This window comes from Mus pahari, chromosome 21 (genome assembly GCF_900095145.1).
Source record: "Mus pahari chromosome 21, PAHARI_EIJ_v1.1, whole genome shotgun sequence".
NCBI lineage: Eukaryota > Metazoa > Chordata > Mammalia > Rodentia > Muridae > Mus > Mus pahari.
The window spans coordinates 55,330,697-55,344,339 of NC_034610.1; the positions used below are offsets into that span (position 1 = coordinate 55,330,697).

General features: G+C 33.7%; 1 protein-coding gene across 1 annotated transcript in view; it reads left to right on the top strand.

Annotated features, from left to right (window-relative positions):
- Positions 1–13,643, top strand: part of Trdn (triadin) — a 398,410-nt gene that overhangs the window by 88,950 nt on the left and 295,817 nt on the right. The window contains exons 5-7 of the mRNA XM_029532915.1: positions 3,838–3,897; positions 8,924–8,986; positions 11,622–11,681. Coding sequence (XP_029388775.1) covers positions 3,838–3,897; positions 8,924–8,986; positions 11,622–11,681 — 183 coding nt within the window. The remainder of the gene's footprint in view (positions 1–3,837; positions 3,898–8,923; positions 8,987–11,621; positions 11,682–13,643) is intronic.

Sequence of the window (13,643 nt, forward strand, 5' to 3'; positions counted from 1 at the left end):
TAATTTCTTAATAATAATGATAATTTATTATTACTGTTATTATTATTATTATTATTATTATTATTATTATTATTATTATTATTATTATTATTTAATGACTACACTGTAGGTGCCTTTAGACACACAAGAGGGCACTGGATCCCATTACAGATGGTTGTGATACACCATGTGGTTGCTGCCTATTGAACTCAGGACCTTGGGAAGAATGTTCTTAACTGTTGAGCCATCTCCCCAGCCCTATTTCTGTGTTTTTTAAAGAAACCAAGATTTCACAATTTTCACTATAGCTATCGTCAAATATGCTATTTAGTAAGAAACAAAGACAATAAAATCAGTACAATCATATGATAATCATTTAATATCGGGTGATGTTCTTTAAATCTTGACTCATTTTAATGTTCAAGGAAACCTGTGAAGTAGATTTGTTGCTTCTTATTTCATGGATGAGAAAATGAAATTCACATAGCAGTGATTGGAATCAGATTTTAACTTGGCATATTGACTCCAATGTTTATTATCTTCGAGTTACCTACATTTAATGAATGCCAGGAACTAAAATATGTTATGGAGATTCTTTTAATAGACTTCTGTGTTTACATTTCTCATCAAAATACATTTTAAATTACTTTATAATACATTATAATAACAAAGAATTATTACACTAATTTGTATTTATTCTCAGCACTCTAATAAATTATTGTGTCTGCTTATCTATTTTCTGTCAGTTTAAAATCTCTCATACTGTTTGACATTATTCATTAGAAAAATTTTGAAAAAAATCTGATTGAGGATAGTACATTTTGTCAATTCTATTAAATAACACAACACGAAAACTAGAGTTTAAATAATTAGAGTTCTTTAATTAAGTTCATTAATAAGCAAAAGTCATTATGGTTTTTTCTAATTTATTTCGAGTGAAAATATGTTCAAGAATGTGAGGCAAATACTGGCTCTGTTCTTCCTTTTTCATCTTCCCTTGTACTTCACCCTAAAAATACAGAAAAGAATTTGAGGAAAATTAATAGGGCTAAAAGAATGAGGAAACAGCACACTCTTTCTGTGAACTTCACTTGCCTTTCTCTGACAGGATTTCTGACACAGGGAAACAAGCAGGGAAGCCCCCTTGTTGCTAGTCAGTGCTACCAGGGACCTAGTAGAACAAAAGATCATCTTTCATTGCTTCTCAGTCCACTGAGATAATCGTCATTCTTTTGCATGTCATATTTTTTTGTGCTATGAATTCTCAAAATTGCACAGTTATATTCCTGGGTTACAATACCTTGACCTCTGTAACCTCCTAAACCGAAAGTTCTGGGATTTTCTGGTTACAAAGGGGAATTATGATTTGAAATTTTGCTGAGAGTGAATACCTTCTTAGAGGCATTTGACATATATCAATTTATAAATCCCTTACTTTGGAGAGTATTAGTGACTTCCATAACTTTCCTCTTTTTTCCTTATATACTTCTTAGAAACTGTTTCTGAAAGAATGTTATGATCTTTGACATAATTTTGAGTAAACATGCATCAATATCATGTCACAAAAAAGTAGAGGCATTTGCATGTCTACAGAAATTGTTAAACAACTAAATGAAAGTATTAATAACAGAGAGGGCTTTTCCTGTTTGAAGAAGAAAGTTAAAAACCATAGGGCAGCCGGGCGTGGAGGCGCACGCCTTTAATCCCAGCACTTGGGAGGCAGAGGCAGGTGGATTTCTGAGTTCGAGGCCAGCCTGGTCTACAGAGTGAGTTCCGGGACAGCCAGGGCTATACAGAGAAACCCTGTCTCAAAAAACCAAAAAAAAAAAAAAAAAAAAAAACAAACAAAAAACAAAACAAACAAAAAAAAACCCCATAGGGCATTAGATTTTTACCTTTAATACTTGAATCCTTTAAATTAAAATTTCCAGTATTCTATAAATAGTTCTTGGCTGAAAAATGCAATTGAAGATAATGAATCAAATATCACCTGTGAGAAATATATCTTTGTGAAATCCACATTGGTTGCATGTTATTACTCAATTAAACAGTGACTTTATTTTCTAAACCTAGTCTTCGTAATTCAGCATCTACTTTATTATTATAAATAATATTAATTTGGGTTTGTCTCATGTGAATATGACTGATGTCTGAACAATGGTGATACTGCTTACTCTATGTATTTGAGCAATGATTCTCAAGGATGGTTTGTTTTGTGTGATAGGAAACATTCTCAGATTCTTAAACACACTTTTCGTTGTTACAATTAAAAGTGTATATGGCACTACTAGCACCAATTAGATAGCAAGGCCAGAGAGACTGCTATGTATCATTGACTGGAAAGAATTGCGCCAGAGTAGAACCAGATCATATTCACCCAATCAAAAAGATCACAGTGCTAAGCTGAGAAACTGGCTGTGAAGTTGAGTGTAGAGGCATTAAGGAAAAAAAAAAAAAAAAACTGTATTGGTAAGTCAAGACAGGAATGCTCTTTGATGGTTTGTTTTGGTGCCTTGCAGACTTTTTTGGAGATGTGATTGAACTTGTACCCTCATCAGCCTTTTCTGACATTCAAAGTTACAATGAGATGAGAGTTAACAAATGGCATTGTACATATTAAGATAATTGATTAATGTTAGAAACTGAGGGAAGACTTCACAGTTATACATATCTTTTTAGAAGAGGAATAAATGTCAATAGCTGTATTTTCCCAGGATATTGAGAATTTCTGAATGGCTTGCCTTGACTGAGTAGACATAAAGATAAAAATGCAAATTAACATTCAGATTTCAAAATATGTACAGTAATTACTGTCTGCTCAGACCAGCTGCTTAATAAATGAACTAAACAAACAAACATCTAGTGGCAAAAATTTTGTTTAAATGCAATGTCAAGTGCCAGTTATAAACATTATCTTGGAGTTGATAGTTCTAGCATGTACTTCTTATTAGGGGCTACAGCTCACTTCATAAACTGTTAATTAAGTATGTAAAAACTAAGCTATCCTAAATCTAAATGAAATTCAGATTAAATATTCTCAGTTTGCATGAAAGTAAGACAATCAGAGTTCGTGATCATTTTCTGAAAATAGTGGTGGGCATAATGAAATTCTTACTTTTTTAAGAGACTGATTTTGTGATCATTCCAGTTTTCCCTTATTTTAATAAAGAAGTGATTTTATGCAATAATTATTAACAAGTCTCTTTCAAGTCTTAGCAAGTAAAGAATAAGCCTGCCTCTGTCTTTGGCTTAGAAGTGAAGAAAAACTACACTCATTCCTGTTTATAATTAAACAAGTTTCTCAAGGATTGGGCTAAGCTCCACGAGGAACCTCAACTCCAAGTGTTTCTGTACTGCCTGTTCCAGGAACTAGCAGTAATGCCTTTGTTTCAAAATCCTCTTGCAACCCTACCTTTGTTTCAAAAGGTCAAAAGGTCATTATGACCACCTTACAGTCACAACTTTGTTTCAGGATGTTATGAGTAACTGGTTGTTAGGTTTTGTTCCTATAACTCCACCTGTTTCACTAGCCAAATCTCCCATTTAGAGCTTCCCCTAATCTTGAACTATAAAAGCATTGTTTTCCTCCTGTCCAATGCTAACTCCTCAAAGCCTACCCTTAGTTGGAGACAGCTCATGGACACAACTAAAAAAGCTTGCTTTAATTATTAGGTAGCTTTAAGAAATTTGGCCATGATGATTTGGGTCTGTGGTCTTTCTCCTCCCATCTGTCGAATTAACATATCCTTCTGAAAATATTTTATACTTTGTTATGGAATTTACAAGTTTAGTAACTGATACGGTTTACATTTTATACTTTTTCTGGTTTTTTAAAATACATATTCTATATTTCCATAGAAATACACAAAGAAAAGGCTGAAAAACAGGAGAAACCTGAGAAGAAAATACAAACTAAAGGTACAAGTTTCATCTTATGATGTTGATGCTCCTTTGTCTCCTCTTACAACTTCTCTTGCTCCTGCCCCTCTTACGCTTCTCCCTCATCCTTTTCCTCTCCCTTCTTCTCATCCCCCTTCCTCCTCTTCACCCTCATTTTGAGGGGGTATACATTTTACATTTGTATAACAAAAAAACATTTCCATGATTAAGATTTTTACTTTTAAATTTTATTATAGTCTTCACATATATTTTCTTCTTCAGTTAATTCCAAATGTGAATGATAGAAAAATCAAAGTAGCTTCAAAATTGGTGAAAATCTTTACTTATAACATTTTCTTTAATAAATAGCATTATGAATATTATTTCACTTAACAAATATGTGTTTTTCCTTTCATTACTTCCTATAATGATTTGGAATTCACAATTTAAACACAGACTTTATATAACATTAAATGATTTTAAAATTATTTGGTGCATATAGGTAGAATCATTAGATTACACCACTGGTCTCCTGCTCTGTTCACAGCCTCAAGATGCAGATAGACTGTGACAACATAATAATTAATAGTCCCTTCTGCAAGTATGAGTCTGAATCCATAAACTATGAGCATATAGTAAAAACATTTCAATGTAACCAACCTGACCTTGCTCATCTGGCAAGTGATATTTCTCTGCGAGTGATCTATGAAGCCAAAAAATTTCAATAAGTTTTTAACAAGCAATGGCATTTAATATGAACAAATTTCTAAATATGACCATTTTTTTTCAAAAGGGCAGTTATGTATAATTTTGAATATGTCCTAGGGGGTGAAAAATTATCACCATTGTCATATTTATGGGGTACAGAGGAAAATAATAAAAGTTCCCTGTAAATAAAAATTATTGGTTAGAAAACATGGGTATGCTGACCAGTAGATGAGTGCTTGCATATGATATGTGGACAACTAAGTTCAATTAAAAGCACTTCCTTATTCAGAATTTTAAAACGTGAATGTAGTTAAGTATGTATTATATTAAAAATTAGCTAATGTAAAAATTAGCTGTTATTGGTAGAAAAGTTGAAAATATTAAGTTTTTAAATAATTGAAACACCTATTAGCTTATGATTTCATGTTTGTCTATGTTGGGACATTATACTGTTGCTTATAAATACACCTTATGTTTGAATTTTTGTGATGAACCCAGATAATATGTTAGATATTAAATATATAACCATAATCTTTAAACTCAAGATTGGTCAGCCAAAACTTACACAATCAAAACACTGATGCCTATTCACCTGAGAGTGTCTATGCTGGTATTTTAGGGCTAATGTCTTCTTGCTGTATATATTTACATTTGGTTTTTTAACTCTTTGGACCAAGAAAATGGGACATTGCTTTTGGGCAGGGATTGGTTAAGGGAACCGTGACTAACCTGACTGCTTCTCTCTGCCTGAATTAAAGAGGAATTCAACTGGTTCCAATTGGTGAAGGTCTCTTCAGCTTTATTTTGTGGACTCCATTGTTATTTAACTGTCAGGGTCTAGGAGTGAGTACAATAATGTACATGAGAACATTTGCAATTACATAAAGTCTTAACATTTTATAATGTGTACATACATATTTCTAGATGTAACATGTTCAGCCATCTTCTGTTACTAGTATGCATGTTTTGAGGGAGGATCATTTGGTATGAACGAATCACTTAAGGCATTGAAACAATATGTAAAGTAATGTAAGTCAGTAGGAATATTCAAATTTTCAGAATTATTTACTAAAACCTCCCACAAAGCACTAAAAAAAATCTCAAAACATGGAAAATTTATTAAAATAAATGTCAGAAAACTATAAAGTAAAACCATGTACCTGAAAGCATATACCTTAAAAGGCATAATGTCTATTGTTCATAGTAGTGTTATTAAGTAGTTATGAAGTCAGATATAATCTTTAGTTGTTTTACTTAGATCATGGCCACCTGTCACTTCACTTGGAAAATTTAGTAGCCTATAAACAGCTGCACTTAAAACAGTTTTGCACCAAAGATATGATTATGAACTGTGAGAAGAGGATCTCAGAAAATGTTGCTACTAAGATCTAGAAATCATGAGATAGTATAATCTCTGAAACCCCCAGAAAATACATGTCTTTCTGATGGCTGCTAAAATCAAAAGCAGAAGCATGCAGGCAAGCTGGAGAGGAGTCGTGTGGGAGGGAGCTGCACACTTCAGAATTCAGCTACTCTGAATATTCTGGTCAAAGAAAGGTCAGTCTTGACAAGAGCAGCGATAGTACAGCCATGCCAACTCAGATGCCAAGCCACAGATCCACTCCAACTGGTAAATTCCATTTGCTCTTAATTATGAGCCTATCAAGGGGACTTTTGTTTCATGTAAATAAGAATGGCAAACAACCTAAGCTCTAACAGGTGCAAACGCTTATTTTTACCCTGGGTTCCCTTTACACCTACGTCAGAGAGCAAAGTATTTTTATTTCAAAAGTCCTTAGTCTTGCATTTCTGGGTCTAAAGTCAATTCAGTACTTGGCATTTGAGAACTCACTTGGCAAAGTTTGATGCTTCTGTCCAAATATTTTTGGTGGCTTTCTGCCATTTTGCACAACTCCCTAGGGACCCCAGGTCCAGCTGTTACACTAAACTGTATTGTGGAGTTAATTCTGAAGGGGGATAATGAAATCCCAGTGTGTACCACTGTGTCTGTAAATCAACATTTTTTGATTGAGGAACCAGTTTTTTCCCTTGGGATATCAGGAATGAGGAGTTAATATGCTAATTTGGGCCCTTTGCTCTTGGCTTTTGTATTAGTTCTCCTGTTTATGCCTGTGCACATGTCCATCTGAGAATCTGCTGGTGACAGCCAGCTGTCTGAGGTGCAGAGGCAGAGCCACAGATTAGGTGTTCCCTTGGGGGTCTTTTTAGTCAGGACTCTGAATGCATAGCTTATCTCTCAGAAACTTGGTTCCCCCTAGAGGAACTTAAAAGACGCTTTGTTTTTGCCAAGAATTTCTTTTCGGAGGTTGGTTTAATTAGCAGTGATGCAAAGAAAGAAAAATGAGCTCTTTGTGGTCTCTGTAAGTGCTGATTTCCTACCCTTATTTAGTGAAGGTTTTTTAATTGAAATTAGTTTCTCGAAGCACCTAAAATTTCCATCAAATATAAAAGGGGAAAATAATGTAGTATCTAGATGTTCTGAGGTAGGTCCCCCATTTCTGCTTCTAGATTATATTTATGAAATTTTCATAAACCACAAAAGTGTCCAGAGATTGAAAGCAATCAGAAATTAAGAGCAAAAAGCATATTAGGTGTTCTTACAAAATATAGGAAGTTCATATATTCTAAAATATTATTAACAGTATGAGAGATATTTACCTGAACAGAGTCTGCAAATGTATAATGTGGTACATCTCTTAAAAGGCTTTGTCTACTTAGAAGTCACATATAAACAATAGCAACATTATTGCCTATTAATAAAGAATTAATACATGGTGTAATTGCTGTCCAAACTAAACAAAGATAGGATACAATTTTACAGAGAATCACTTGACCCAAAAATGAGAAAACTTTCATGGAGCAGTAAATAAAAGATGACATGTGGTTTAGAGAATATAAAATAAAAGACACAAAGAAGCAGAGAGGACAGTGGCATACAGGGGACAATATTGTCCTCTGGAGTTCAAAAACTCTTGTTACAACCGAATGTAGCATTTGAAGTAAAATTTCTTATCGGATTGCCATGACAATGAAATGTTTCTAAACTTGTGATAGTTCCGATTTGTGACAGATGCTTTACTAAACAATGGGTAAGACACTTAGATTAGTTATCTATACATGCTTTGTTGGGAGTAATGCTGAGACAACAGCAACGACAAATGATAGACAAATAGATAAACAAAAAGTTTCACACTCTCAGACCAGATATTATTGTTTTGAAAGGATCAGTGATGTCACATCTATAGCAGGTACCCTGCTCAGACATTTGGAAATGGGTTTCTTCATGTCCCCTTAGTCGCCGACTAGGTTAATTCCTTCAATTTTTGTCCACATCGCTTTATGCCACCTGTACAAAGGTATCTTCTCCAAACATGTAGATAAGATCAGGTCCCATTATCTATGCCTACATGCCATCTTGCTTATTTTTTCTGCAGGAATTACACTAAATGCAATTAACTACCTCTGCAATTATTTATTAGTGTGTTGACATTCCATTGAAAGGGAAGGTGTTTGTCTTGCCAAAGAGAATCTTCAGCACTTGACAGGTGTTCTCTGTATATTCCGGTGTAAATACAGGTTAGGTAGGGGATAAGAGAACATGTGTAGGAGAATATCAAAATGCTTACTTTGAAAGAACTTAATGACTGAATTATAGTTAAGCAGTAGAAGAAGGAGAAAGGCAAGTGGGTTAATTTCTATATTTCTAGGTTGGTAATTAATATGCACTATGGATAAATAATAAGGTAAAGGTTTCTCTTAAATTTGAATCCTCTTGGAATATATTTACTGGTTCATAGCTCACTAAACTTTGTTTTCTTTAGAAAAATGAGAGAGCATTACAGTCTCATTTATTTAAAACCATTTAATATGAATTATTTCTGGAAAGATTTAACATAAATAGGTTTTATTCATTGCTCTTTGCTTTTAGTTGAGGAGACTACATACATTCTTGTGTTGATATTTCTAACATTCTTTCAATATCAAAACTGGACTTTTTAAACATACACTGTGTGTGTGTGTGTGTGTGTGTGTGTGTGTGCGCGCGCGCGCGAGTGAGAGAGAGAGGGGGGAGGAGAGAGAGAAGGATTTCGAATTTATTGATTTAAATGCTGAAAAATTTAGGGAAATTTTTTTTCAGTCAGATATATTTTAGTTTGCTTATACTCGGATGTGAAATAAAAGTAATTATTTTCAAGTTTAATCTAAGTATATAAACAAACCTTCATGACAGCTAATGGGTGATTTCTGCAAGTTCTTTATAAATTAAACTCTTATGCAATTATCCTATAACTTATTCTGTTGGTTTAAATTAAAAGTATTGTCTGCTTCTTTCCAGCTTCACACAGAGAAAAGGAGAAAGGAAAAGAAAAAATAAAAGGAGAAAAACCTGAGAAGATAGGTATGTGTAGTTATTCTTTGTGCCACTTTAACATTAAATATTTTTCCCCCTTTGGCATTTCTCTTCATTATATTTAGGCATTAAAAATGTTGGCTTCTTCTTCTAAAAGTTGTACTTTGGTCATGTTCATGGAAAAGAATCATAAAAAAGAAATCTCTGAGCTAAGGATAATAAAGTATGTTAGGCTCTTGTCCCATGTTACTTTTAAGAAATTTGTCAGCCTTTCTTCATGTAGTTTTGAGCTTCCCTTAGAGAATATTACTTGAGAGAAGAATAAAAAACCGGTCCTTTTGATAGGAAAGAGGCCATCTTGGTCATTTTAACTATAGATGCCTATTGTATTATCTTATTTGTTTGCTATTGCTAGTTTATTGAGAAAGGATAGTTAGGACTACTTCACTGTTTAAATCATGAAATTCTTTCCCATGATATTAGTAATTTACATTATTGCCCCCCCCCATTTTTCTCAAAATCTAGCATGTCTTATATTCTGACTTTCCTAAATCAAAAATACATCCTAGAGAACTTTCCATACCTATTTTTACAAAGTTTTATAGCATTTGAGAGAGGAGGAGACCTCACATCGTGTGTGTTAGTTTATTGTTATTTGTAGGATTTACCTTAATGTGATTTTAATGTTGCAGATTTTTCTGTGTGACAGTGCATATTTCTTTCCCATTTATTGCCGGGCGTGTATGTATGTGTGTGTGTGTGTGTGTGTGTGTGTGTGTGCACATGTGCACACATGTGAGCACATGCATGCATGTAATGTGGTATTTCTACTTCAAGAACTACATTAGGACATTTATTAGAAAGTAAGTCTATACTAATAGTTTCCTTAAGTTATAAAAAATGTTCCTTGTTTTACATTTTCTTTGATACATCCCACTCTGCCTCATTTTTGTGTGAAGTAAGATTGTGTTGATGTGATCACATTTGCATCCTCAATATCAAAGCTGGCTGAATTTTCTGGTTTCGGGAACACTGCAGCTTAAATAGAATATGTAGAATGAATGTGATATTTATGAACCAGAGCAGTAGAAACATGTTTCAGTATGACTTATTGCATATTCGTACTTGAACATTAGTATTAAATACTGCACTTTTATTAATGTTTATCTAGTAGTAATTTCCTTGAACTTTTCTTAGTCTTATCTTATCTTCTTGGTCTGTCTCAGGCATATTTGTGTACTTCTCATATGATGATGAGATAGTGAATTATGAGCATAAGATTCTATATCTTGACAAAATCAAATAATTTTGTGGTTCTTATTAAGTTTCAAGCTTCAATATTACTAAATGTTTTCTTTTAATAATTAAAAGATTGCCTTTAAAATATACATGTAGAAAATTTACTCAAAATAAAAATCAGAGATAGAATGCTTTCTGTAACTCTTCCTCTGTTTACATATGCCAGTTACAGATGTTTATGTTTAATATACATTATTGAAATATTGGCACCTTCCATAAATGAATTGTTTATTTGAAATATAGAACTATATTGCACATGCGATTAGTCCTCTGGTGTTATCTTAACCTTAACAATTAGACCTAACATTTTCTTACTATTTACAGAACAAAGACATGTTAAATAAACTAATGTTGATTCATTACATTGTTAAATAGATATTATGAAGATATTTCTCAGGCATCATGTAGAAATATTTATTATTTTAATAATAATTTTAATTATCTTATACAGAATTGTTGATTCCAGAGAAGTGTATAACACCTTAGCAAATCATTGATAATGTTTTGTTTGTAAGAATGATGTTGATGTACAATCAGTGAGCAGGTACTAGAAAGGTTCAGCATCTTTGTGATGCTCAAATCATATCAGAAAGTTGTTCTTGCCCAAATGTCAATGGTGTTCCTGTTGAGGAACACTTTGGTTAATCATTCTTCAGCCATAACGTAGCTATCTCCTTTTACTAATGCTAAAAACGTTATTTTCACAGTGTATATGTGCATTATATTTGTTTTTTTAAAATTCCTCATTTTTGGTTTTCTTTCATGAAAACTTCATATATTTGCAGTAGAATCTACAAAAGAAAGATGACATATCTAGCTTTCAACATACCATCTATTTGTGTGATTGGGTTTTCCATTTGTTTTGGTCGGGATCTAACTGTTTAGCCCTGACTGTCCTAAAATTCACTATGTAGTCCAGAATAGACCCAATATCACAGAGATCTGCCTTTGCCTTCTGAGTACTGGAATTGAAATCATTTACTACCACACATGCCTGTTTTCTAAAATTTTTAATTGATTAATAAATTAATTAATTAATTGGATTTTCAACACAGGGATTCTCTGTACTACTCACTGTCATGGAAGTAGTTCTATGGACCAAGCTGGCCTGGAACTCACAAAGATTTTACCTGACTCTGCCTCTCAAGTGCTAGGTCTAAAGGTGTGTGCCATCATCACCTGGCTACATTCTCATTTTTAGTGCCAAAGCTTATTTTGGATTCTATACACTATTAACCACTGATTACTATATTCCTAAGATGGATTCAATAGTGTCATAAATCCTTGGTTGTACTATAGAACTGTAGTCAGAAGGAAATTGGCTTTTTAATCTATTTAAAACTATGTGTAATTATAATTTCCTAATGTTACTTTTCTGTTTAAGCAACTCACAAAGAGAAACTTGAGAAAAAAGAAAGACCAGAGACAAAGATGATGGCAAAAGGTACCCTTTCCCTTTATTATCTTCATTCTTGACTTTTGATGATGATGAGAGTACACACTGGTGGGGGTGAATCTGAAGTTTTATAATAATTTTCCATTTCACTTAAATACAATGATTTAAAATTGAATATCTACATTCTTGACTTTTGATGATGAGACTTTTGATGATGAGAGTATATATATAGTATATATATATATATATATATATATACTATATATATATTAGTCTAAAGACTAATAAAACCAAAATACAGTTTTAAAAAGTATCAAAACATGAAAGGAAGATAAAGTGTCCTCACATGTGAGTGGCATAATTTTGGTCTGTCTGAACTTATCTCATTGTCTCATTCCCTTGACACTGAGAAAGGTAGGCAAGTTTGAGCTACCAATAGAAAAATGACCCTGATGTGACTGTCTACATTCAGTATACAGATCCAAATTATTTAGAAGCATAGTCATTTCATGGGAAGTAAAGCAAGTTTTGAAGGGTGTTATTTCATCCTCCATGGTTACCATGAATATTACGAGGGCCAAAGGGAAGCATGAATATAAAGCAACTCCTGACTTTATGTTGAATAAATGTGGAAGGTAGTTCTTCTAAGGAAATCCAATAAAGGGCACAGTAGATTGATGACTCATTTTGGTCTTTTGAGCCCTGAAAGGAAATAAGAATTTGTACACAAAAAGCATTTTTATATTTCAAGTCCATAAAATCATCACTTCCTTATTTTGGAAGGTTAATTGACCTGTATTTGTCTACCCTAAGCTGGTCTACCTACTGTTTTAAGTGTTTTAAAATACACATTTTCTCCAACTCCTCCATCGGGACCCTGCACTCAGTCTAATGGTTGGCTGCAAGCATATGCCTCTGTATTTGTTGGGTTCTGGCAGAGCCTTTCAGGAGATAGCTATATCAGGCTTCAATTAGCAAGCACTTCCTGGCATCCACAATGGCATCTGCATTTGGTGGCTGTATATGGAATGGATCCCCAGGTGGGCCATTCTCTGGGTGGCCTTTCATTCAGTTCCACACTGTCTCCATATGTCCTCCTGTGAGTATTTTGTTCAACTTTCTAAGAAGCACTGAAGTATCCACATTTTGGTCTTCCTTCTTCTTGGGCGTCATATGGTCTATGAATTGAATCTTGGATATTCCAAAATATTGGGCTAATGTCCACTTATCTGTGAGTACATACCACAAGTATTCTTTTGTAACTGAGTTACTTCACTCAAAATGATATTTTCTAGTTCCATTCATTTGCCTATGAATTTCATAAAGTTGTTTTTTTTTTTTTTAATGGCTGAGTAGTACTCCATTGTGTAAATGTACCACAATTTCTGTATCCATTAATCTGTTGAGGGACATCTGGGTTCTTTCCAGCTTCTGGTTATTATAAATAAGGCTGCTATGAACATAGAGATGCATATGTCTTTAATAAATGTTGAAGCATCTTCTGGGTATATGCTCAGGAGTGGTATAAATGGCTCGTCAGGTAGTACTATGTCAAATTTTCTGAGGAACTGACAAACTGATTTGCAGAATGGTTGTACCAGCATGCAATATGACGAGCAATGGAGAAGTGTTCGTCTTTCTCCACAGTCTTGCCAGTATCTGCTATCACCTAAGTTTTTTGTCTAAGCCATTCTGACTGATTTGAGGTGGAATCTCAGGTTTGTTTTGATTTCCATTTACCTGATAGCAAGGATGTTGAACATTTTTTCAGGTGCTTCTCAACCAATCCGTAATCCTGAGTTGAGAATTCTTTGTTTCACATTCTTCTACATGATAACTGCCAGTTTTGTAAGCACCATTTGTTGAAATGCTGTCTTTTCTCCACTGAATGGTTTTAGCTCCTTTGTCAAAAATCAAGAGTCCATAGGTGTTTGGGTTCATTTCTGAGTCTCAATTCTATTTCATTGATCTACCTGTCTGTCACTGTACCAGTATCATGCAGTTTTTATC